General features: G+C 54.1%; 1 protein-coding gene across 3 annotated transcripts; it reads right to left on the bottom strand.

Moving 5' to 3' along the window:
* Positions 1 to 670: 670 nt before the first annotated feature.
* Positions 671 to 21,203, bottom strand: MAP1A (microtubule associated protein 1A). Of its 3 annotated transcripts, XM_065905978.1 has the most exons (7): positions 20,966 to 21,203; positions 19,908 to 20,009; positions 11,757 to 11,839; positions 11,357 to 11,497; positions 2,766 to 11,130; positions 2,412 to 2,632; positions 671 to 2,225 (listed from the first exon to the last, which is right to left on the bottom strand). In XM_065905978.1, exons 1-7 carry the CDS (start codon positions 21,201 to 21,203, stop codon positions 2,070 to 2,072), a joined length of 9,306 nt encoding a protein of 3,101 aa, XP_065762050.1. In that variant the 3' UTR covers positions 671 to 2,069. The 3 variants fall into 3 exon arrangements, with proteins under 3 accessions (XP_065762050.1, XP_065762052.1, XP_065762051.1); XM_065905980.1 differs by lacking the exons at positions 19,908 to 20,009; positions 20,966 to 21,203 and adding an exon at positions 14,780 to 14,823; XM_065905979.1 differs by lacking the exons at positions 11,357 to 11,497; positions 19,908 to 20,009; positions 20,966 to 21,203 and adding an exon at positions 14,780 to 14,866.
* Between the last annotated feature and the right edge of the window lie 5,161 nt (positions 21,204 to 26,364).

Raw genomic sequence — 26,364 nt, 5'->3', positions numbered from 1 at the left:
TACAATCTCAACAGGCTCTGGATCTCATAGAGCCCCCTCAACTCCTCTCCTCTTTGATGTTCTCCTGTGCAAGGTTCTCGGGCTTCCCTGGTGGCTCAGAGGGTAAAGCGTCTGCCTGCAATGTGGGAGACCGAGTTCGATCCCTGGGTTGGGAAGATCCCCTGGAGAAGGAAATGGCAACCCACTCCAGTATTCTTGCCTGGAGAATCCCATGGATGGAGGAGCCCTGGTAGGCTACAGTCCATGGAGTCGCAGAGTCAGACCCTACTGAGCGACTTCACTTCACTTTGTGCAAGGTATCTGACGCTAGTTATTCAGCCCTAAGGTCTTGACCCCTTGGTACGCAGTTCCCGTTCTTCAGAGACACTGCCTTCACCCCCACCCCCTCCAGCTTCTCTCCCCTCCCCCAAACCAAACATGTGTCCCTACGCTCAGTTCCTATTCCCCATCCTTGGGCACTCTCACCTGTTTTTAGAAGTTATGCTGGCTTCCCATAACTTTTTCGCCCTTCACCCACCCTATATTCTTAGGCCTGCCTGGGTCTTGGAACTGCCTCCAGTCATCAAAGGCACTGAGATAAATGACAACACTGGTAGAAGCAGAGAGGCAGAAGCCAGGGCCCAGCAACTGAGCAATGTGTAGAGTCAGAAAAAGCCTAAGCCTCACTGGAGCATCTGTAATGAACTGGATTTATTGTTAGAGTTGGAGGCGGCTCCGTTACAGCAGCTGGGAACTAGAGCAGGGAAGAGTGGGGAGGAGCAGAACACAGCAGCATGGGAGAGTGGGAGCTGGAAGAACACAGGCGGCTCGATTTGGTTTCCACACAGTCATTTGGCAGAGAAGCCGAGTCCTGACATGAGCGTCTGGATTTCTCAGTCCCGCAGCAGTCTGGCAGAGCTCTTACTGGCTTGCTTGGGGTGAGGTCCTCTCCCGGGGTGGTATTTTCAGCCTGTTTTCATCTCCTTCAGTCAGAGTTCAGCCTTAGCTCAGTTTCCTCTCCCTCTTTCCTTCCTCCCTCTCCTTTTCCCCAAGTCCTCTGGCATGGCCTCCGCCTCCCAGATCCTCTGTCCAAGAGTGTGGAGCTGGAAAGGCAGCCAGCGTTCCCACTTCAGCTGCAGGATGGCAGAATGGAATGTTTGGGGAGTCACACGTTGCCGGGGGTCAGGCAGTGGCTTTTAACCCATTACACACCAGGCCACAGCAGGTGACCACATGCAGATAAGCCAAGCAGGTATGAGAAGGGATCAGGAGAGTTGGAATGGGCGGGTGAAAACCTCCTAAGATCAGGGAGCTTGGAAAGATTTCGCGAGTGGGGCCGGGCTCTCCTCGCTCCTTTGTGTTGCCCAGCAGGCCTGGTCTGGGCATGGTTCTGGGATGTGAATGGTATGAAGCAGGGGCTGGGAGGATAAGCTCCTTTCTTCTCCTCACCAATCTGTTGGTCAAAAAAGAGCTTCAAGTTTTGGATTGAGACATTCAGACATGGAGGGAAGCAGTGGGACAGTGGAGCAGTGGCCGACCCCCAGATCCCTGCGGGAACCCAGACTCTGACGGGGAAGGGAATGGGAGATGGACTGAAGGGTGCAGCTCTGAACACCTTACTGACAGTACCCTGCCCCCGGGTCACATAAACTACTACTGGAAGTTCTTCCATGGGATGCTAAATTAAATAGATTAAGAGATCCCAGGGGCTGGAGATATGACCTCCCTCCGTCAGGGAGGAGGCTGCTCGCTGAGGCCCATCCTCACACTCCACTCCATCACCAGCATTGGGCAGTGCTAAGAGAGGGTGTCACTTGAGGGTCCTCAGGCATCAGATGACCTCATGCCCTAATTTTGCATCCTCTCCCTATCCTAATCCTGGTTACCTTTGGTTTGGAGACTCCTTTCAGATGTGGATGAGGGGGAAGGATGACCCCTCCCACTAAGCCCAGCCTAAGTTCCCACAAGACATCCTGTCCACCCCACCCCCTCCCCCAACTCCCATGTCCCTCGACCCCAAAGGACTCAGCAGTTGCCATCATCTAGGGGAGCTGGGGGAGCGGATCCTCGGGGAAGGGAGAGTCGCTCTTTCAGAACTCAATCTTGCAGGCAGGGAAGGACTCGTCCTGCATGACCACGGTGCTGCTGCTGGCCAGGACTAGAACGTTCAGCTGCTGCTGCTGCTCATGGGTCTGCTGGTACCACTCACGCGTCACCTCCGTGTCATGAGTAGGGATCAGAGTCACCTGGGCAGGAGACAAGACCGCCTGAGGTGAGAATGCGGAGGGACGGGAAGTCGGGGGATGGCACCTGTTAGTTCAGGAAGGACCAGAGCAAAGGCTCCGTCCTCCTTTCGGGAACAGAGACTGTGTTCACTGCTGCTCTGAGCAAACTCGGACCAGACCGCCTCCCTGGTGTTCCCTGCCACTCACCTGAAGATTCTCCCCCCACTGGGCCTTGCCCTCCAGCAGGGCATCCAGCACAGCCCTGCTTGGCTCGCCGTTGGCAGGGTCGTTCCCACTGACCACATAGTAGGATGCACGCACTCGTCGGAAGAAGTCAAGGTCGGCAGTCTTGCCGCTGCAGTGATTCGGGATGTAGGCAAGATCCACATAGACAGGGGCACCAGAGCCGCCCTTGGAACCCAAGGCCGCTGTGGAGACAACACAGGACTCATTGCAGAGGGAGAGAATTCTTTTGGCAACTGTCTTCCTTCCTCCCACTGGAGCCCCTGACCAGCCATACCCAGACCCAAACCAGTCTCCCACGCTCCACGTTATACTTACTTGGTCCTGCCTTGAGTCCGTTGACTAAGCCTTTGGACATGGGGCTGTGTCCATCCTTTTCCTCTGCTGGGGTGACCTGGCTTGGAGTGCTGCGTGGCCGGGGTGGGACCCGGGAGGCTCGATCTGTAGTCCCTTTACCAGGGGTGGGTGAGCGTTTTCCCCGAAGATCCAGACGGCGGGCAGGAGATGCTGGCTTGGCCCTGCCTGGGGCCCTGCGACCAGCTCTCCCCTGTGCCTTCTCCTTCTCCCGTAGCCTCTCTACCCTTCCAGACTCTGAGCTGAGCCCCTCGGGATCAGCCATGCACACGTCAGGTCGGGGAGGGGCTGGCCGAGGGTCTGGCTGGGGGAGCGGGGGCGGGTCATGGCCGGGCCTGGGATGGTGAGTCCCACTGACCCCACCAGCTTTGTCCACAGGTAGGAAGTCCCCATCTTCATCTGAGTCGAGGGCTGCCTCAGCCGTGATGGATGGACACTCCTCAGTTTCTGGCGGAACATCAGAATCTGACTGTGAGGAGCCTGAGTCGCTGGCTGACGTTGGGGGTGTCTCATCTGCCATGGGGCACGGGCCCCCTGTGGCCCCTGGGGCTCCCGCCCGGCGCCGCCCCCCTCTCCCTACCAGCCGCGCCTCCTCAGTTGAGGGGTCGCTGTCATCCGTGGACCGAGGCAGAGGAGGGTTCAGGAAGGAGGGGGAGAGCTCCCCGCGGTGGGCCCGGGGTTCAGCAGCACAGCCCTGGGGCCCAGCCTCCGTCTCTGGGGAGCTGCTTCTAGGCTGGTCTCCAGGGGCTGCTCCAGGACACGGCGGCTGCTCAGGAGACAGCAGCGTGTCAGGTCGGGGGCTCCTCTCGGCTCCCTCAGGCCAGGCGCCACGCTCCCAGGCAGGGCAGGCCTCAGCCTCGGCCGGGGCAGGGCCCGGGGGCTTGGGGCTGGTTTCAGTTGGACCATTGGTGGCACCATCCCCGGAGGGACCCTGGGAGGGGCTTGGCTTCTTGGCAGCTGCCCCCGAGCACTCCAGGCGACAGGGCAGGGTGCCGTCATCCATGTCCCCGGGCAGGCTCGGAGCCGGAGCTGGGGCCAAGTCCAGGGACGCTGGAGGTGCTGGGCTCAGAGGAGCGAGGTCCCAGAGGTCATGGGCAGCAGCCTCCATTCCTGGGACCAGCTCTCCGGACCCTGGTTCTGCAGCTCCCAGACAGGGAGGGAAGCGCTCAGCCACGCTTGAAATCACAGGTGTGGTGGCCTCCGAGGAGGAGCCTTCAGACAGGGCGGGAGAGGCAGGCCTTGGCAGACTGGAGAGGAGAGGGGCGCCGGGAGATCCGGGTGACGGGAGCTGGGGCAGTGAAGAGTCCAGGCTGGGGGCCTTGGTCACTTCGAGGTACTCATCATGCCGGGCTCTGGTGGGGGGTCCTGGAGCCAGAGCCAAAGCCCGGTCCCCAGAGAAGGCAAGCGACCCACAGGGTGCCGAGCGGGGTTCCGCTGGGGAGGGCAGCTGTGGAGGCGCCGGCTGCAGTGAGGAGAAGCCAAAGGCTGACGCAGGGAAGTCCAGGCTGGGTCGCGCAGGACCCAGGTGTGAGTCTGAGGAAGGGCTGGTACGTGCCTCGCTTTCGGGCCACAAGGCGGAGGGGCCAGCAGGCGTGGGGTACGGGGGACTTGGGGACTGGGCCTCTTTTTCAGGTTGCTCCCGAGCCCCCTTCTCCAGCTCCGAATCACTCGGGCTGTCATCCCAGGGACCACGGCCTGGTTCCTTGGGGGAGGGGGTTCTCCGATCTGGGCTGCAGCTCAGGATGTGACCATTCAGTGGCGGGCTTGGGCTTTGGCTCTGGGGGATAGGAGCACGGGGGGGTACCGCAGGTGGGGTGAGGCTGGGGTCCATGCCTGGCTCCGGCTCAGGCTCCTGCCTGGGGGGCACAGTGGGTCCCGCCAGAGCTGCATAGCTGAAGGCTGGAGTGTCGAATTGGAGGCGGTGGGGTGAGACAGGAGATGAAAGCTCCTTCTCTGCAGGCGTGTCTCGGCCAGCAGCTTCCTCCTTGGTTGAGATGTGGGGGGGCCAGTCCCCAGCGGCTCCAAGAGGAGGCTCTCTAGTGGGGCAGGCGGGGCCCAGCCCCGTGAGCATCATCTGCTCGTAGATGTCTGCGTACTGGAAGCTCCGCTCGTCCGGATAGGGAGTGGGCTCTCTCTGCTCTGGCTCGGTCTGCTCGGGCTCCTCAGAGGCATGGCTCTCGCTGGCCTTGGGGACCTGTGAGCTCCGGGGGCTGTGGTCAGGAACCCCCGCTTCTTCTTCCCTTTCCCCTTCGGCCTTGCGGTAGTCCTTCCCTAGTGGGGAGTACGGCCCGCCTTCCAGCTCAGCTGCCCCCTCCTGCACTGCAGCCACCACACCCTCCTCCTCGGCTGTGCCCCAGGAGAAGGGCGCAGGAGTGTGTGGCTCTGGGGCAGGCGTCGGGGGCGCAGGAGCTGGGGAGAGGGGTGCAGGGGGCAGGGGTCTGTCCTTGGGCACCCATGGTGGGATGTCAGCCAGCCAGGAGCGGGTGGTGGGTTCATCCCTCACAGGTGGCAGGAGCTTAGGATCTGGGATGGGGCTCTCTTGCCCCGGGGCCGGCAGAACCCTCTGTCCAGCCATCTCCGGCGGGGAGGCCGGAGGAGAGATGATCTCAAAGGGGGAGCGGGTCAGCTTGTCCTCTTCCTCCGGTGGCAGTCCGACTGGTGACTCCGCAAGCCAGCGCTCCACCTCCAGTCCCTTCTGTGGTGCGGGCTCCTGAAAGCCCTTGAAGTCCGAGGCCCAGGGACTCTGGGGTGTGTGCTCCAAGGGGGGCACTTCCTGCTCATCATCCGGCCCCTCATCGAGGAAGGTGCTCTCCCGCTCTTCTGTGTACCGTGGCCGGGCTCCGGGGCCCCCCAGCTCATGAGGGAACCAGACCTTCCGCTCACAGCTCAGCTCCTGCCAGTACGCGTCCTGCCCCAGGACCACATCCTCCCTGCCCCTCCAGTACGTGTCCTCCTGCTCAGGAGATGTGTCCTCCCATGTCCGCACAGGCTCCTTCTGTTCTGCAGCCGGTTCGCTACTGCTTGGAGATGTTTCTCGCCACTCCTGGACCACATCCTGCTCTTTCCGGTACTTCTCCTCCTGCTCCCGGGCCTTGTCCTCCTGCACTGGGCTCTCTTCCAGCCCCAGAGCTTTGCTCTTCTCCAGCACAGCTTCTTCTTTCTGTTCCACAGCCTTGACTTTTTCTGGAGATTTTTCCTCTAGGATCTTCTCCTTCGGTGCCATGGTTTTATCCTCCTGCACAGGGCTCTCCTGCTCCTGAGTTTTGTCCTTCTCTTCCAGAAACTTATCTTTTTGTTCAGCGGCCTTAATGGTTTGTTCCAGAGCTTCAGCCTTCTGTTCGAGGGCCCAGTATTTTTGTGCTAAGTCCTGGTCCTTCTGTTCTGGGGCCTGGTCCTTCTGGGCCTTGTCCTTCTCTTCTGGGGCCTTGTCCTGTTCAGAGGCTTCATCTTTCTGTTCTAAGGCCTTGCCCTTCAGTGCAGGGACTGTGTCTTCTGGAACTGTGTCTTTATGTTCCAAGTCTCTGATTTTTTGTTCTAAGATTTTATCTTTCTCTTCTGGGACCTTGTCCTCCTGTTCTGGGGCCTCGTCTTTTGTTTCTAAGTCTCTGTCTTTAGGTTCTAAGTCTTTGTCTTTTCCTTCCGGGGCCTGGTCCTTCTGTCCCAGGGCTGTGTCCCTGTGTTCTAAGCCTCTGTCTTCAGGCTCTAAATCTTTGTCTTTTCCTTCCAGGACCTGGTCCTTCTGTTCCAGGGCTGTTTCCCTGTGCTCCGAGTCTCTGTCTTTAGGCTCTAAATCTTTGTCTTTTCCTTCCAGGGCCTGGTCCTTCTGTTCCGGGGCTATGTCCCTGTGTTCTGAGCCTCTGTCTTTAGGTTCTAAGTCTTTTTCTTTTCCTTCTGGGGCTTGGTCCTTCTGTTCCAGGGCTGTTTCCCTGTATTCTGAGTCTCTGCCTTTTTGTTTCACAGCCTGATCCTGTGGCTCCCCAGCCTTATCCTTCTCTTCCAGAATCTCATCTTTCCGACAGATGGCTGTGTCCCTCTGCTCCATTACAGTGTCCCTCTGCTCCAGAGTTTTGTCCTGCTGCTGAAGGACTTCATCTGTGGGCTCGGGTCCCTTCTCCTTCTGCTCTGGGGGTCTGTCTTTCAACTTTGGAGCTTTGCCTTCCCACTCCATGACGATATCCTCCATGGCAGGGCTTGGCAAGGACTCAGGGCTCTTAGTGAGGGAGCTATCAGGTGTGAGAATGTGTTCACCCAGGCTTGTGATCACTCCAGGTGAGCGCCTCCCATCTCCTAGCAGCGCAGTGGGAGAGAAGGAACTGGCGGGCAATTTTCCATCAGGGCTCTCATCTGTGATGTCTGCCCGTGCGGAGTATCCACTGGTCCCATCTGTGGGAGGCGACACTGTGGCTGCCCGGGCTTCTGGAATAGACACAGGGGCTAGGTGGCAAGCGGCGTCCTCAGCCTGCATCAGAGGCCCTTTTTCTTCCTTTCCAAGGCTTAGTTCCCCAAACTGGAGGGTGCCAAGGCTTTCTGGAGACAGCTGCTTGGAAGAGATGTCTAGTGAGGTCTCCTTGCTGGGACTCTCCTCTGAGAGAGACAGTGACCGGGTGTCTTCTGGAGATCCCTGCGGCCATAGGTCTGTGTGGAGGCGCTGCTCCATCAGGCCACAGGGAGACCTCGGGGTGGCGTCTTGCTTTTTGGCAGTGTCTGGGGAGACCACGCTGCGGACAGAGAGGGACTCTGCCTCTTCAGGGGAGAGGCCTCGGTCAGGAATTTGGAGCACCTCCTCTTTCTGAGGTTCTCCAAGTTCTTGTAGTGAGGTTCTGAAGTCTCCGGGTAGGGCTTCTGTTTCTGGAACCGGGCCTGCGGGCTCTCCTGCCTCCACAGCCTCGAGGACGATGGCTTTGTCCTGTTCTGGCAGCAGCTGGATGGTGCAGCTGGGCTGTCCCCCAGCTAGGCTGGTGGGTACCTCCTGGGCCTGGGGGCTCGTGGGAGGAGGCGCCTTCCCTTCCTCCTCCAGTGCGCCCTCGTCAGGCCCTGGCTTGGCGGCCTCCTCTTTCGCAACTTCCTTGCCCACACCTGGTATACTCTTAGTATCTCCCCAGGAGTCTGCTTCCTGAAAGTCTTGGGGCTCAGACTTTTCCTCCACTGGGGACTGATGAAAGGGCGTGTGGGTGGCACTGGGTGGGCCAGACGGTGGCGGAGAGGCCATCTTCACTGTGCTGTCATCCGGGCTGAGGCAGCGCTCCTCCGCCTCTCCAAGGGCTGGTTCCCCTGGGTGAAGGGCGTGCCCAGGGGCGGCAAACATCGGGGGTCCATACTGACCATGCAGTTTCTCCGACATCTGTACGTTGGCGGTCTCCTCCTCCTCTTCCTCCTCCACAGCCCTCTCTCCAGACAAGCCTCTCCCTACCATCTCTCCTCTCTTCTCTGACTCCCCGGTCACAGAGAAGTCGTCATAGGGTGGTGACTTGAAGCCTTTGTCTTCTTCCAGTGAGGAGGTGGGTGAGATGGTGCCAGCCGATGGCACGTAGTCCAGGCCTTGAGTGGCTTCAGTGCGGGATGAGGGGATGCTTGTGACTGTGTCAAGCAGCAGGGAGCTCTTGCCCGTCTCCTCTGTCTGTGGGGCTGTGAGTGAAGCCACGGACTGGTCCTCGGCCACGGACGTGGCAAAGGAAGAGAGCTTGTCACACTCGGTGATCGAGGTGGCCGAGGACACGTGCTCCTCTTCCGCCAGAGGGGCGGCCACCATGTTGGGGGGGTAGGTGAGTTCCGTCTCAGGTGCTCCGTAGGCCTTGCTGGCGGTGGCGGGAACAGCGCTGTCAGCAGGCTGGCTGGCCTCAAAGGGGCTGGGACCTTCAGGCCCAGGGAGGTCATAGGTTCCTGTCGGAAACCTAGGTGGGGCCGCGCGCTCCTCGGGCTCGTCGTGGATCTCTTCATCCGAGATGGTCTGCTCGGTCTCGGAGTAGCCAGGGATCGTCTCGTCCTGGATGTAAGACACGTGCTCGGTGGCTCCTGCCGGGGTGGCCAGGCTGCTCAGGAATGACGAGGTCTCCTTCTCTGGGGCCTTGCCTTGGAGTCCCGGTTCCCGGCCACCGAGAGCCTCCTTGCCCCTGGGCGTCACCTTCAAGGCTTCTTGCATGTGCTTTTGGTAAAAACCCTCCGCCTTTGTCTCCTCCTCTTCCTCCTCATCGGAAGGGGGCAGCTCCTCCATCTCCTCTAACTCGGCCTTCTCTATCACATCTTCCTTTACCTCAGGTTCACTTTCCTCTCGGGCTTCTGTTCCGTCAGGGACACCCTCGGCTTCCTTTGGCTTCTTTTCCTCCCAGGTATCTTTCTCTTCCTCTGTTTCTGCCCCAGAGTCCGGGCCTCTGTCCTTGCTGCCTCGTTCCTCAGGGACGTCTGGGACAACCTCTTTCTCCTTCACCACAGGCGCTTCTGCTTCCGGCCCAGGGACAAAGGGTGGTGCCACCTGGGCCGCTGTGCTCGGGAGTCCCTCCTCGGCAGTGTCCGGGGGGAGCGGTTTCTCGCCTAGTCTTGCGTCCCTTTGTTCGGTCAGCAACTCCCTCTCCTCACGTTTCAACTCCTCAAAGTCCTGTGTGAGGTCCTCTGGTGAAGACAAGGCCAGCTCCCTTGCTGGGAGGGGTGCGGCCCCCTTCTGGGCCGGGGGTGTCCGGGGCTCAGAGGACAGCTCCTTGTCGCCACGGGTAGCCCGGCTCTTGTCCGTCTTGACTCTGCCGGGGGCCTTGGCTTTGTAGAGGGTCTTCCGCACCTCCGGGGTAAAGGGCTTCAGGTCTGGCTTGGAAATCTTTTTGACCTCAGGCTTGGCGTCTTTCTTCTTCTCCTCCTTCTTGGCATCCTTCTTCTCCTCCTTCCTTCCTTCATCCTTCTTGAGCTCCTTCCTCTCCTTTTTGATCTCCTTTTTCTCTTTGTCTTTTTTCTCTTCCAGCTTTGATATCTTTTCTTTCGGGTGCTTCTTCCCCACTTTGTCTTTGATTAGCTTTCGCTTCTCTGCCTTCAGTGCCTCGCTTGACTCTGTCTTCACCCTCTCAGGCTTGGCGGGCTTCTCCGGGGGCTTCTCAGACGACTCTTTTGCCTTCTTTTCGGTCTTGGCTAACTCTTTGGCCAGTTCTGAGCGAGCCTCCTTGGCTCCCTCTTCGGCCACCTCCTCCCGTTTGGCCAGTTTTCCCACGGGTGTCTTGGTCGTGGCCTTGAGGCTCTCTTTGCTGTCAGCCCGCTGTTTGATTTTGCTGGGTTTGAGGTTGGCAGGCACAGCCCCAGTGGCCAGGTCCTTCTGTGTGGCCACAGGGTAGCGCAGGAAGTCCAGGTGTCGAAGCTTTTCCAGGCCCTCCAAGATCTTGTTCTGGGGGGCATTCCCTGGGAAAAGGACGCGCACGATCTTCTCAGTGGGGTTGGCTGGCAACCAGACCACCAGAGCTGTGATAGAGGTCAGGTACGGCACCGAGATCTCAGCCTCCTTCCCGTTAGCCAGCACGATGCCCGTCTTGGCTTTACTGTTGCCCGCCCACTTTTGCATGAGGAACTGCATCTCCTTGCTGTCCTTGACAGGGTTGAGGACGTACATGTCCAGGCGGCCCACACCCATCTTGTGGAAGAGGGTGAGAGGCTCTATGGTGTTGCTGACCACGCGGTAGAGCGGCTCGGCCTGGATGCCCAGGCGGTTTAAGTGCTGCAGAGTGAGGCAGGCCTCCTCAATGCTGCGCTTGGCCTTCCGCGAGGCATCCGGCAGCCGCAGCTTATCGGGCACGTTGAAGAAGACAACCCCCAGCTCGGGGGAGATGAGGTTCTTCACCCAGTCGCTGTAGCTGCTGGAGCCCTGGGACTGCTCCTCCTCCAGTTCTGCCACTTTGCGCTGCAGAAGCCCATTGATGCCTGGCAGGTTGTCAGCCCCGATGTGGGTGAGCAGCACCGAGTCGATACGGTCCAGGTGCCGCACCAGCTTCCAGAAGCAGGACTTGCGGTCAGAGCCACCGTCCACCAGGATGTTGAAACCATTCACGGCAAAGAGGGCCGAGTCCCCGCGGCCGCCAGGGAAGATGTAGCAGCAAGGCTTGGAGAGCTTAAGGAAGCCCCCTGAGGTAGGGGGCTCCAGTAGGTCGAAGGGGGACGGCACGTCCACGGTCTCAGAGACGTACTCGGAGAATTCAGCCACGCCGTCCATGGTGGGCAGTGTGGGCTCAGGGTTTAGCCGGAGGTGCAGGGTCTCCTGGGAACCAGCTAGCCCCAGGTGGCTCCAGTCGCCCTCCCCCAAGCAGGACACGGTGAGGAAAGCCTGGATCCCAGGGTCTCTGTTGCTGAGCAGTTGGGCAATCTGGAGGAATGGGAGACAAAAGGCCTGATCAGGTCACCGGGGTTGTCTCAACCTAGCTCAGATTCAACCTGCTAGTCTCCTTCTCTCTCCGAGGTGATCTCTTACCATTCTGCCAGCATCCCCGGTGGTCAAGGGCCATAGGATTTTCCCTTCCTTGGATCCCTCCCCACAGCTCTAGTCCCACCCTGTGTTCTGCTCCTCCTGGACACTGGGACATAGGACTCACCTCTGGGTTGTGAAGGACCTGGGCAAAGTTTTGATAGGAGTAAGTGCCACTCTGTAGGATGAGGTCTCCCCCAGGCTCTAAACTCTGCCCACTCAAGATCAGCAGTTTGTGAGCTGATGGGCTGCTGAGGAGGTGGTGAACCTACAGCAGAAGGAGAGGGCTGGTCACAGACGGAGGAAGCCCAGGAAAGGGCGCTGCAGGTTCCAGGGCCCCCTCAGTAAGGCAAGGACACGCCCCCCACTGGGAGCCCCTCAGCACGTCCAGGTGGGACTGGGATTGTGAGGCCGCTTAGATGGCAGAGAGAGCGTGGTTCAAAGCCAAGCCCAGGAGTTCTTGGCACTGGCTGGGGTGGGTTATGGCGCTTTCAGCAGGCCCAGTGTGGCTCAGGCCCTGGCCTTACCTCAGAGCTGATGCTGTCGGCACTGGGGTTTACGAGGATGATGGTCTCTAGGATCTCACTCTGGTGGCAGAGGGTCCTCTGGCCTGAGGGAGAGATGTAGGAATTTGTATTGAGGGAAGTGGGTAGAGACTAAAGCTGAGAGGCCATGCGTAGGGCAGGAGAGGAAAAACTGCACTATCAGAAAATGGGGCTGGGGGAAGGAGTAGCCTGGCTCTCCTTGATCCAGCCACTTTGAAACCTGCTGAGTAAGGTCTGGGGACTGGCTCCGGCTGCAGCCCTTCCCTTCCAGGGTTTCCTCCTCTCGCACTGGCTGTCTGCTCCCTCCCCTCATCTACACCCCCTCTGCCTGGAACTCCCGCCTCAGGCTGCCCTGCTGACAAGAAGCTTTTGTCCCCCTCTGCCGCTCTGGAGCTCTAAGCTCCTGGTGCTGCCTGGGGATGGGGGCCTCAGCTGGAGGAGGGGCTTCTGCGACGTTGATCCTTCCTCAGCTCTCTGCTCACTAGCTTGCATCTGCCCAGGGCTTTCTTGCCAGAGTGCCTGGAAATAAGGAGACGGCAGTGGGTACGAACTCATCCTCCTTTCAAACTCCCATCCGAGGCCCAAAGTCTCATTCCAAAGGACTCAGAGCAGTCTGAGCTATCTAAACCCTAGGGAGTTACAATGCAGAGGAGAAACAGGACCACTTAATCTGTTTTCTGGTTCCTCGGAGGCCGAGCCTGCACTTACAAACACACACAGTCATCCTGTTCCCACCGCAAAAGGTTTCACGCCCTGTCTCCCACCTCAGCTCCACGTCCCCAGGCTCCTGGTTCACTCTCCACAACCCAACCTCTCCGAGAGGACAACAGTTTCTCCTCTCATTCTTGCGCCTCTCCCATGGACCTTCTGTCATAGGGAGGGGAGTCTGGGTTGCACAGAGAAATAGTTAAGATAGGAGAGGTTCAGAGCGTTCCCCAGGCTACGAGGGTGGGGTGGGGGGGACAGAATACACCCTCAAATCCCCTCTCTATGGCCCTTATCCAGACTCACATGAAACACCAAGCAATGCAGCAAAGAAAGTGCCAGGTTAGAGAGGAGATCCCGAAGAAGGGTGCTGCCAGCCCTGGCTCCTCCTGCCCTCACCGACTGAATAGGTGGTTGGTGTGGATGTGGGCTGTCTGAGGATTCTGGTGGGAGGACTCATAACCTGTCCCCCAGACCCTCTTCTGTGACCCAGCACTCTCTCCTCTTTCTGGGGCTCAGACAAGAGGACCCCGGGGCCAGGGCCTTTGTTAAACGGAAGAGCGATCGTGCCAGGATTGGGCAGATCTGGCAGCTGCAGGGAAATGAACTACCGATGGTGTCCAAAGACCAAGGCCCATGCAGGGTGGGCGGGGCCCATGCGGAGTTCAAGGGTTCTCTTCTATTAACTTGGGAATTGAGGGACACTTCGAGGTCAGTTCAGAGGATGAGAACCACCTCGGAGTCACGCAGGGGCAAGGCTTGGACAGGTGAAGGATGACGGACTTAAAGGTTCAGGGAGCAGCCAGCCCTGGGCAGCTCTAAAGTAGTTCAGATTTTGAAGGGCAGTTCAACCACCTCCCTCGCCCCCAGCACAAACGCCCAAGGTCAACAGATCTGAGTTAGGAGGGTCAGAAAAGGAAAAATCTTGGGATACAGTCCAATTTGCTTTCTCTCCACTACCTCTGTTCCCCCAGTCTGCCATCGCCTCCCACCCCGGCCCCCTAGACTGGTTTATAACCACCAATTCTGGTCTTGGCTAAGACCCTATGGCTCACCCCGGGCACTCCGGCTGTGACTGGCCACTACTAAATGGTTTCTATCCCGCGCCCCTCCCTGAAAAGAAGGAAGGGAGGAAGCCCTCTGCCTCTCCCCTGCTCCCCTCGCAATCCCACTGAAGGCCACGGACTTGTTTTTCCGCGTTTCTCGGAGAGGACTTCTTTGAGGCAGGGGCACATCCCCAGGCCAGGGATGGGGCTAGTGGGGGGCGGGGGTGGCTGCGGGTGGGAGCCGAGCCGGCGCGGCCGGGAGGGCAGGTGTCTCCGCAGCGAGGCGGCGGGAGGGGGCCGGGCAGCTGCAGTGTGCCGCAGTGTGTGAGTGTGCGCGCTGAGCTCCGGCTCCGCCCCCGCCCCCACCCCAGCATGACAAGTCATTTTCTTGGCTGCCTCTGCATGGGGGGCGGGGAGGGAAAGGGGGGGACGCAGAGAGGGAGAAGAACCGGGCTCCTCTATTCGGAGCCCCCATCTTGGGAAGAGAAGCGGAGATGGGGGTTGGGGGTGGGGCCGTGACTGGGAGCCGGCGGGGTTGACAGCACTGGGAATGCGGGCAGCTGCTGCGGAGCGAGCGTTCCCCATCTCCCGGGCGGCCTCTCCATCCCCGGAGGCAGCCAGAAAGAGGGGGCTTCGAGTCCAAGTTTCAAGCTCGCTGGTTGCCGGGAATGGGTGTGGGGAGCACACCGCACACCCGCTGGTCTGTGAGGAGGCGCGTGCCACGTCTTAACGACCCTTTCCTCCCTTCTTTTCCAAACTGTCCCCCACCGTCCCTTACTTGGCAAAAACTCGCGGTCCCGTTCACCCCCCTGCATCGGAGCAGCTGAGCAATCCAGCAGCTGACACCCAGAGACCCTCCCATTCGATGCATTCCCACAACATCCGCCTTTCCCTCTAATACTTCTGTCCCTACCAGAGACACAGCCCCGAACTCCGTCCAAGCCCCAGGCCACCGGGCAGAGCCGGTGCCACCGCCCTCTGCGGCTGCCCCTGGGCGGCTGCTCCCAGCTCAGCCCAGTCCGCGCGGTGGCTTGTCACAGTGCCGGCCCCACTGGCCTCCGCTTGGTTCTGGGTCCTGGCTGGCCCCACAGTCAGTTCATCTTCTCGGCATCCCACCCTGCCCACCCCCGCCAGGCTAGTTCCAGACACAGCAGATAAGGTTATCAACTCCCTTCCCGTTACCCGCATCCCACCTCCCCATCACAGCATCCCCCACGATCCATGCCAAGTCCTTCGGCCCGGTTGGGTTCTTACCCGGGGATGTGGGAGGGAGACCCTCATGGAGGCTGCTGCTCCGGCCTCAGCCGGCAGCTTCAGAGAAGAGTCTGCGGCACTGGGGTGGGAGTGGGGTGGGGGTGGGGGGGGGCCTTGATGGTGAGGGCGGCGCCAGGGCGGGGAAGAGGGGCTGGTCCATGACGAGGCTCTAGAGACTTAACTGTTTCTTTGCCTTCACAGTGTCAGCTCTCTAGTGCTTCTGCTTGGCTGGGGGCTGAGGAGTCTAGCAGCTCAGAGTGTCAGGGTGGTCTCCAGTGGCCTACGGGGTCCTTCTCCCCCAACCCTGCTTAGTTAAGATGCATTCTTTTAGCATCAGCCAAAGACCCAAACTCTGCACTACACATTGCAGGGGATATAGGAGGTTGGGCCCTCCCCTTTCTCTGAGGAACCATCTGCTGCCTCTCACCTCAGACTGGGGGAATGACCTTCAATTCCTGGAGGAGCAGGAGACAAGAGGCTGGGGGCCTAAAAGCTTAGGGTAGGAGTGAAGGGACTGCTTGAGAAGGCTAGGGATAACAGAAAGGAGGCAGTTGCGCTGAGCTCTGCTGTCTGCTGAGCCACAGCTGTAGACATGGGGGAGGGAATGTGGCAGAAAGAAGTCATTTTAGGTGGGGGGGTAGTTTGAAATTCTGGGGTGTACACACAGTCCCTAGTCCATCTCTAGCCCGTCTGGGGTGGGGCACAGGGGCCCTAAGACTGCCTACAATTCTGTGCCAATGCAGCACAGCACTGCAACCACACGGGCACTGATATTTGGAATTCTTGTTCTCTGGGTATGAAGAGGCATTTTCTGAAGTTTCAGGGCACATTCTACCTTTCATAGTAGAAATAGTTAAAGGGATTGAAGGAAGATCAGCAGGGCCCCAGGCCTATAAGAGTTTCTTTCTATAGACCAATTATTAAATGTCACATAAAGTACTCTTTGGACTAAAAAGATCTTAATTATAAGATTATAAGACTTATAAGATTATAAGATTACTTTGCAGGGTGTTGGGTCCCTGTTCTTGTCTCTGTACTTTGCTAAGTCTCTCTGATGCCTTCATTTTATAGGGTCTTAATCCTTTTAACGTTGGTCCTGTTTCCCTTAGTCTCTTCTTCTGTCTCAGATTTGGTGACACGTGCTCTAGGACCCAAAGAGAGGACCTAGGGAGCTCTAGCGCTGAGTTCCAACCGCTGATACTCAAGTTCCCGCAGGGTCCTTCCCTGCCCTCTTCCCTCCCATCAACCCTCCCCAGTGCTGGGCAATTCCTACCGCTTCCTCCCAATGACATCCACCCACTCTTACCCCAGCACCCGCTCCACCCTTGCCCCTGGCTGCCAAGAGCTGCTTTTGAAGGTCAGAGAAGCCAAAATAGTCTCTGCTCTCAGTATCCCCATCCCCCGTAAACTGCGAGGAGAGGAGGAGCTGAGTCACCAGTGGTGGGGGGGGGGGGACTAAAGAGGGGGAGGAATCTTTGCTCAGATCCGGGGATGCAAAGCAGTAACATGGCAACAGCCCCATTTGGATAGAGGAGGCCATCTGCAGAGACGTACAACACAAACCAGGCTGAGTTCCGAGCATCACAAAGGGAAGACACTTCCTTTCTGCAACTTCATAGTTATTTTCTCCCACCTCGAACCTTCTCTCTCCTCCCTGATTTCTAGAGCTCTCTGGAGTGTGCTAAGAGGGAAACTTGAGTAGACATGTGGTTTGAGAACAAAATAACATTTCCCACACCATTGCAGAGCCCACCCTTATTCTCAGCTGTCACCCCCCAAGGGCCACACCCTGGGCAAGGTTCCAACTCACAATGGAGTTTTCCTTCAGCCCTCACCCTCTGAACAGCCTACCCACCACAACCACACCTCCATCCGCTGTGTTCCTTGGCTCTGCTGCAATGAAATGGTGAGAAGCCAAGGAAGAGAGGCCTGAGCTCAGACACAAAGAGAGATCAGAAGTCCTGGATCTGAGATCTGACTCTGCCATTTTACTAATCATGTTTTTAAACAAGCCACGTAAGGTTTCTGAAAGATTACTCCCTGAATTACAAAATGAGTATAATATTAGTACCATCCTCTAATAACGCCACAAGGAGTAAATGACATTAAAAGATGAAAAAGTGCTTCATTCCTAGAACCTTAAACCCATAATGCACAAATGCCACTAGAAGTCTGTCTCCCTCTTGTGGAAGATTTATGAGAGGTCACCTAGGTAATCAGGAACTCCTAAACCAGACTATCTCAATTCTAGAGTAACTTAGCTCCCAGGTAAAAGATTGACTCAAAGTGCCTGTCAGAAGGGACTTCACGTACTCTTCATGTCCCTCCTTTCCCATTTCTGACAGCAGTGCAAACCCCAATTCTAGGGGCCAATGAGCTGCTGTATTAATTCAGAATAGTCTTCATGTTTGCAGAAGTAACAGAACTAACACTTACTAAGCACATCAGTGGTGATGCAGCATCAGACAGAAGGCTTCCATACTGGTCCTTCAGCCTGTGTCTTTTTTAGTCCCAGAATATCAATCATGAATTATAAACTATGAAACCCTCTTCCTTTCCTATATGTGCTCAATAGTAGAAGTAGTGTCACAGTGTTATTTAAGCTCAGTTTCCCACTGTTCTAATTGTTTTTGGGTTTGCTTTAAAATGCTTTGAAACTCCAGAGTTGTTGTGTTTTTTTTTTTTTTTTTTTTTTGCAGGAGTTAGAAAGGAAGCCTCCAAGTAACCATTGGAGACCAAAGTGGTGCAAAATTCACCTTGGAAAGCCTTTATCACATTTGACCACTAGAAGGAGCTGGGCCACTGACTCTCCATCAAAGGGTCCCCTTCGTCTGTGTGTGTGTGTGTGTGTGTGTGTATGTGTGTGTATGTGTGTGTGTGTGTCTGTGTAAGGGGTGGTGGCAGGAATGATTGTACTCTCCCTAGGGCTTGAGGAGAGGTGAGAGTGATGGGGTGTGTGTGTGTGTGTGTATGTGTGTAAGGGGTGGTGGCAGGAATGATTGTACTCTCCCTAGGGCTTGAGGAGAGGTGAGAGTGATGGGGTGTGTGTGTATGTGTGTAAGGGGTGGTGGCAGGAATGACTGTACTCTCCCTAGGGTTTGAGGAGAGGTGAGAGTGATGGGGTGTGCACGTGTGTGTGTGTGTGTGTGTGTGTGTGTAAGGGGTGGTGGCAGGAATGATTGTACTCTCCCTAGGGCTTGAGGAGAGGTGAGAGAGATGGTGGCCCAGCCTGTGGGGGTGGGCAGAAAAGATAAAATCCTAAGGTACTAGCATATGCCATGGAGTTCATCCCAGCAGCCTGGTTCCCTTGGCTTCCCTACTAATGGAAGCTGAAGGGAGGGGCAGTGTCTGCAGCTGCTCTGGGCTGACTGTTGTTTGTGGGGACAGCTGAAAGAGGAGCCAGTAGGGGTGGGACTGTGGCTGTCCTGAGCCATGTGGGTTTTTCCAGGAAATTATCCACTATTCTCCAGGGACATAGACAGGCCACCGTGAAAAATCTCCAAGCCTAAAAAAATTCAGAAGTAAGCCCTGATATTGGGTATAATTGTCCTAAGCTCCTTGAGGACACCATGGTAAAACCCTTTGATTTAAAAGACCTGGTAGGTGTTTGTGTATCAGTCTGAGAGGTCCCTGAGAGGAACTGTGCATCTCCCTGTAAGTATTTTCCCAAGCATCCCCAAATCTTCATCTGAAGAATGGCTAAGTTTTTTGGTTCAAGTTCTGTTCATTCTTACATCATTCCAGAAAGCATCCTTTTCTTACACCCATGTCCAAGACAAGGTTCAAGAATTCAGCGTGAATTAATAACATCAGCAGATACTTCCCAAACTTCAATTGAGTCATTAATTTCATCTGCTGTCATCCCTTTCTCCAGCCTTGCACCAAAGCTCCTAGGATTAATAAAGTGGTAAAACTGTCAATTTTAAAATCGTTAGAGCTAATGGAGGAAGCCATGACATAAGTATACTAAACAGAAGGAAGTCTCAAAACAGTGACAGGTTAGCTTCATAGGAAGCCAGTCACATCAAGAAGATGCCAGCCTCACATTTTTGAAATGTTGCACATAGTTCTAAGATAATATAGCACTAGTCACATTAAACTTGTCTTCTCTCTCCAGGAGCAGCTCTAAAGGAATAGGTGATCAGGGCAATGACCAATGATGTGGCAGTTAGCAGGAGGAGCAGAAAAAGAAGGGGAAGTGACTGCCTAATATAATGGATAATTGAGAATCATCTGCATAAGACACGAATTCAGTCATTTGATGGTAAGGACTGTTGAACTGGGTGGATTTATATTCCATAGAGACACTGGTGTATGAATTGGCTTGCCGACATTTACCAATAACATGACCAGATGCCCAAGCATTTTTATAATGGGATGTAGAGCTTTCTGCAAGTCTTCCCATAGATACTGTCATGGAATAATAGCTTCTAAAATGTTACTTTTCTCAAATTCCTGACCATTTCTCCCACACAGCAGAATGGGAAACTGCATCCTGCAAACTTTTGATCTCAGAGTCAAATCTCAAACTATGGCTAGCTCTTTCAGCAGTGAACCCAGGAAACCCTGCTTCCACTTTGCATTTAATGGTGCTCATCAGCCTTTGGGTCAAGGTTTCTGCTCTGTTCTGAACATTTGCTGACTGAGCCAAAGGAGGAACCAGAAACCCTAGAGGCTGGAGGATAGGCTATGCAGCCTGAGGGAGAGTGCTAAGCAAGGATCTGGAAAGGTGAGTGGGGGAATTCAAGGGTCTCTGTAAAGGGAAGCAAGGAGCCCAGAGTATACAGAAAGGGGAACACAAAAAAGAGAGTGAACTTTTACATAGGAGATGATTAATCACTCAAGAGGTACCTCATTCCCTTAGTGCACGTTGGCTGTCCATAAACCACCCCCTTCTCAGGTAGAAATTACATTCTCCAGGCTTTCTCCACCATCATACCATTTGTCTGTGAAGTGACCTGGGTATGTGGAGATCGCTATGGAGCCCTACAGCATTCCCCTCAGGAGCCCCTCCCTTCTCCCCAACCCAAACTTCCCACAAGATCAGTTCTGCCAGAGAGACTGGACCTCTGCTCTTCTGTGACCACCCCTCACCCACAGCACTGAGACAAATGACACTAGTCCTAACCTTTAACCTCTGAAGAGAAGTGAGCTAGGTGCCGGGTAATGAAGAGTCTCAATTGTTGGTTCAAGTCAATGGATGATAAATCAATGTTCCAGGAGAGAATGCCTATGAGAGAAAAAGAAACAAAGAGGGACCTAGATAAGGTCAGAGGCACTGGCCTTCGGGGAGCATTTCCAAGCTCACAGAAGGGGTAAGGAGAGGGAGAGGATAAGGATAGTTGCCATGATCAGCCTCACTAATGTATTTATGAAAGGTGGCCAGTCCTATGTCTAGCTCCCATCCTGTACCTTTCTTGGACTTTGCTTGAGCTAGGGGAAGGAGGGCAGAGTTTAGGCTAAATTTGGTCATTGGTGTTTTGTATGTAGGAATTTTCTTGCAGAGTTGCCCAATTGTGATAGAAGTGACACCCAAGGGCCCGTTCCCAGATACTAGGGGCTGCCTTCCCAATACAGGTAAGCAGGATCCTGGACTTTCCTCCTGTGGCCCCCTCCTCGCTGCCACTCCTCCGTGGCTTGCTTCCACCCGCAGGTGGCTCCGCAGCACTGCGCCACAGGCAGTGCAGGGCTGAAGAGCTTGTGGCCACGAAGGTCACTCTTTCAGATTGCCCGCTAGCACTGGGATATTTGAAATCTGTCTGCAGCGTTCAGAAAGCATACTGTGCCTGTTCAGGAACCCTAAAGAAGAAACTAAGGTAGGGACATGGACTCTTCAGGGGATGGTGAGGACTTTCAGGACCTCTGGCCCAAGACACTGCTGGGGAGAGGGGTATAACCAGAGGGCATCCCCACTCAGGCAGTGCCAGCTCCCCCACCCTTACCCCCACCCCTGCCTCAGGAAGATTGCGGAACGCCGTGGGGTGTGAGGGAAGGATGGGGTTGTGAGATGTTGGCAGTTTGGGAGGATACGAACGCGTGACATAGAAGATGCAGGTGACAGGGGCTGATGATTCAGATTAACAGGGCGCGCAGATTTCAGGAAATGCACACTAGGGATAGGGGATGCAGACGGCAGAGAAGCACGGGATGGAGGATGTCCGGAGCGCAGCCAGGACAGCAGCTCACCTTGTTCAAGGTGGGTCCGAACGGCCCTCAGCTGACTCTCTGTAGCGATATCGCCGATCACGATGAGCAAAGAGTGCTTCCTTAGGTCCCAGCGTGCCGCCGCCACCACGGCTCCGGCCTCGCGCAGCGGCTCCGCGGGGTTCTGAGTCGGCGGAGAGCCGGGGCTGCGGAGCCCTAGCCCGGGACTTGTCTCCATGGCAACGCCGCGAGGCTGCCCGGGCCCAGCCTCGGTCTCCATGGAAACTCCGTTGGCGCGCTAGGCCGGCCGCGTCCTCTGCGGGGAGAGTGCGCGCGGTTCTTAAAGGCCGGCAGCAGAAGCCGCTCATTGGCTGCTGCCTGTCAGGGGGCGGAGCACTGGCGCCGCAGGGGCGGGGCTGCGGCCGAGACGCTCCGGCTCTGCGGAGTCGCTGGGCGTGGGGGGCGGGTACCGAGCTGGTGGGGGTTGGCTTTCCCACCCCGTCGTCACTCGTTTTCCAGAGGGAGCTGATACTCGGACTAGAGTAGGGGTGGGGGCTCTGCGGGCCGGGTGGAGGGGCGAGTTTGTTGCTTCCGCGCCAGAAGAAGCTTCTAGGTAGTCTGTTTCCCGGATAAGTGCTGTCTGGCAATTCCGCAGCCTCGCCCGTACTGAGGGGAGCCATCTTGTCCCTCTGCTTCCGAGTTTGGTGTATCCTTCAGTCGGTGTGTCTGTATTATCATTGTTTGGAGGTGTTTTTTTTTTCCCCCCTCCTGTCACTGCCTGCCAGGGTCCTAGATTCCGTCCTCGGTTTTTCTGTCCTCATTGCCCCAGGCCCTGGGTGTGAGCTCTGGAAGGCTGTGCACTATCTGGACGGACAGAATGACCTTCCGGCCCTGAGTCCCTGGTGAGTTGTTATTCCGAAGATAGAGGTTGGCTTGTCTCCATCTCTACTGAGTGCAGTGAGCTCAGACTGCAGCAAGGGGGGTTTGAGTAAAACCCAGGAAAGTCCTTCCCAACTACTTGTGACACAGTGAATTGGGTAACCTTGGAGACAATGGTATTACCTCCCCCAGGGAATTCTCAAAACAGAAGGGACAATCTTTGAACAAGGGAAGAGGTTGGTCCTTCAAAAAAAAAAAAAAAAGAAGAAGAAGAACCAAAACCAAAGGATGTGAAAGAGGACTAAGGAGGCTGGCACTGTTTTATGATTGCCTGGAACATCCTGTGAAAATGGTGTGGTGCTGAAAGCCTAATCCACCCCCCACCCCCTCCTTTCCTCAGCCTGTCTCCACCACCTACTCTGCACTCCTGTATCTTCTTTTACCCAGGATACTGAGTCATTCTGTATGTGTATCCCACAGAGCAGAGCTTGCCTTCCGCCCCAGGACTCCAGCAGTACTTTTGTGGGTTCCCTGTGCCGTACACTTTCCGGATGGTGCAGGGAGGAAAGAAGCACAGTACCTGATTCAGCACGGCTCTCTGTGAACCACCTTCTGATTCACCTCCTCTCAGGAGGCCGTGAGGAGGGTTGGACAGTGTCTGCATTTTAAGTACCTCACAGGAGCCCTGGTTCTTAGCCATGGAGCATTTGTTTAGCAAAACATCCATCCTGCAATTTGGATATGGCCCTATCTGAAACTAACATAATGTTATATGTCAGTTACACCTCAAATTAAAAAAAAAGAAACAAAAACATGGACAGGGCCCTGAAAATCCTTTGTGTAACAGAAATAATACCGGTGGAATATAAAATGGTGGGGATGCCTCACCCTATATGACACATGAGACAGTGCTCTGCTCTACCTACCCCACCCCCCATTTGCAGACCTCAATCTGGCAAAGAGCACAAATGGATGTGCAAGCCTCCCCTTTTCTGCGATCAGAAAAGAGTGCCACATGGAGGCAGAGCCAGAATAGGTTGTAGGGAGAGGAAGGGGACAGTTACCATAGCAACTGTAGAGATGAGGCCTTTAACTAGCACAGGGCTTCAGTATAACGGTCATCTGCAGTTAACCACAGGCTCTGCTTTCATCAATTTTGACAAAGATTAGACAATAGATCTGAATTCTGTAAGGAAGGACCGCACACTGATCAGATGATAGGGGCAGCAGTTTAGGCCTGTGATGTCAGACCCTGCTAGAATTGGCTTTTTTATTAATTAGAACTGTAAATACAGACTGGTAAAGGAAAGTGAAAATGTTAGTCGCTCAGTTGTGTCCTGACCCCATAGACTATAGCCTGCCAGGCTCCTCTGTCCATGGGATTCTCCAAGCAAGAATACTGGAGTGGGTTGCCATGCCCTTCAGGGGATCTTCCCGACCCAGGGATCGAACTCGGGTATCCTTCATTGCAGGTGGATTCTTTACTGTCTGAACCACCAGGGAAGTCCCTAAATACAGATTGATGGGACTAAAAAAAAACCTGGAATGTTAGTATCTATGCACCAGAATTTTGCAACTGCAGACAGAAAATTCTGATTGCATATATGTAGAAGGCCATAGAAAGCTGGGTAAAGGGGGCTTTCCGGGTGGTTCAGTGGTAAAGACTTTACCTTCCAAAGAAGGGGGTGCAGGTTCGATCCTGGGTCAGGGAGTTAAGTTCCCACATGCCTCATAGCCAAAAATCCTAAACATAAAAAAAAAAAAAAGAAAGAAAGCTGGGTAAAAATTTTAAAGAAATACATTTATACATGAATTGCAAAGTATTTAAAACCCTATTTTGTGTTTAGGAATAGTTTGCTGTGGCAGGAGCATTCAAAGACCCATCCAACTGAGAACCTATGATATATGTGATTGTGAAGCATGTTCAGTAGTGTGTGATGGTTATAGAGCCCACTGTAGTGTTTTATTTAACTGTTTACCCCTCAAACTGACCAGGTATGATCTTTTGGAAATTCTGCTATTCTATAGTTTCTTCCACATTCTTGTCATATAGCATTGGTAAATATAGTGGTTACAATCTGTGCTTTCCAAACTATTTGTGATGAAGGACTCTGAATTGTGGAAGGGGTCTCTAAGGATCTATCACTGAAAAAGGAATTTAGGGTAGATATCAAAGGAAGACACATTACAGGCTCTTTGCTTGGGTATGCACTGGAGTGGGCACAAGGCAAAAGGTATTACAGATTGTAAATGGTTTGAAAGGTAATTGTAGCCTTGGCTAAGTTTAAACCACTTAAGGGATCCTCAGCGCCCAGACCTTTGTCAGTTCATAATATATGGTGATAAATAAGCAACAGGTAAGTTATACACATACTTAGCAAAGTAGGAGGGGCATTTCTATGTTTTTGTGGAAATAATTTCATTTTTGGTATTTAGATTATTGAAATTATCCTCAGAGAAAATGAGAAATTTACTGGAATGAACTACTCTCATCTAGAATTGTGTATGTGTGAGAGAGGAAGACACCATCATCCTTTGAATAATTAGGGTCTCCATAGGACTTAGGCTAGCTCTGGTAATTGATAAAGAAAATGTACTGGCTCCTCCCCGCTAGTCCAATGAATGTCAGTTTTCTGGGGATCTCAGCTCATTTGGCAGAATTCCAGCTGGCTGTGCTGGATTGCATGGTCTTATCAACCAAGATATACAAAAGGAGCTGTATGCAGCTTACATTCCTACCCTGTGCTCAGCTGTGCCTATTAAAGCATTCTTTACAAAGAGAGAGGTGTGTTGAATTACAGGATTGCTGTGTCAGAGGCTTATCCTTGGCCTTTGGGGAGAATACTAGGGTCATAATACATACCAGCAACCATAGGGTCACCTTTTTGCATGGTTTATCTGCAAAGGCGCTGAGTGAAATAACCTCTAATGAGGCAGAGTAAAAATAATCTCTAAAAAGTTTGAGATGGGGAAGAAGTCTGCATTTATTACTACTCTATCTTGCACACAGAAGCAGCCCACAATAAACATTTGTTGCATAATTTTCCTAATTATTATTTGTTCACTAAGTAATGGGAAGATCAGGGCACTGGGTTTCCCCTCTCTGTGCAGAGCATTCAAAAGAACCATGAAGAAACTTTTTCTTCCCTTGCTCTTCACACTCTTCTCTTAAAGAAAGTCATTTCCAAAAGTAAAAAAGAAACATTTATGGATATTATTTTCTCTTTCCTGTTTGATTAGTGTCTAAAATGAAAGTTAGTGTTTGGCTGTGGTCTCTGATAACCACCTTTTCCTTCAGTCTGAACGAAGTTGCTCTTACTATAGGAATCTCTAAGGATTTTCATGTGATGATGAAGAGGACGGTGGTAAAGAGGTGCAAAATGTATTACTTAGTTTTGAGGCCATGCCTATGTGTGAATTAAATTTTGCATCATTTTTTCAAGATTTCAAATAATAAAGCCACCTTCCTTCAAGGAGTACTTAACTTGAGTTGCATAAATATTGTTACCTTTACAACATTCAGTTCAGTACAGTTCAGTTGCTCAGTCGTGTCTGACTCTGTGACCCCATGGACTGCAGCACACCAGGCTTCCCTGTCCATCACCAACTCCCGGAGTTTACTCAAAACTCATGTCCATTGAATCGGTGATGCCATCCAACCATCTCATCCTCTCTCGTCCCCTCCCACCTTCAGTCTTTCCCAGCATCAGGATCTTTTCAAATGAGTCAGTTCTTCGCATCAGATTGCCAAAGTATTGAAGTTTCAGCTTCACATCAGTCCTGCCAGTGAATATTCAGGACTGATTTCCTTTAGGATGGACTGGTTGGATCTCCTTGCTGTCCAAGGGACTCTCAAGAGTCTTCTCCAACACCACAGTTCAAAAGCATCAATTCTTCTGTGCTCAGCTTTCGTTATAGTTCAACTCTCACATCCATACATGACTACTAGAAAAACCATAGCTTTGACTAGATGGACCTTTGTTGGCAAAGTAATGTCTCTGCTTTTTAATATGCTGCCTAGATTGGTCATAACTTTTCTTTCAAGGAGCAAGTGTCTTTTAATTTCATGGTTGCAGTCACCGTCTGCAGTGATTTTGGAGCCCCGCAAAATAAAGTCTCTCACTGTTTCCACTGTTTTCCCATCTATTTGCCATGAAGTGATGATACCAGATGCCATGATCTTGGTTTTCTGAATGTTGAGTTTTAAGCCAACTTTTTCACTCTTCTCTTCCACTTTCATCAAGATGCTCTTTAGTTCTTCTCTTTCTGCCATAAGGGTGGTGTCATATGCATATCTGAGGGTATTGATATTTCTCCTGGCAATCTTGATTCCATCTTGTGCTTCACCCAGCCCAGCATTTCTCATGATGTACTCGGCATATAAGTTAACTCAGAAATAGTTTGTCTTCTCATCAGTTCTTTTTTCTTTTGGTTGTACTGGGTCTTGTTGCTGCACTTGGGCTTTCTCTAGTTGGTGTGAACAGGGGCTACTCTTCATTTCAATGGGTGGGTTTCTCACTGCAGTGGCTTCAGTAGTTGTGGCTCACGGCCTTTAGGCCTGT

The sequence above is a fragment of the Muntiacus reevesi genome, chromosome 15 (assembly GCF_963930625.1).
Source record: "Muntiacus reevesi chromosome 15, mMunRee1.1, whole genome shotgun sequence".
Lineage (NCBI taxonomy): Eukaryota > Metazoa > Chordata > Mammalia > Artiodactyla > Cervidae > Muntiacus > Muntiacus reevesi.
Note: the sequence above shows the minus strand (reverse complement) of the source record. Positions and strands in the feature narration are given on the sequence as shown.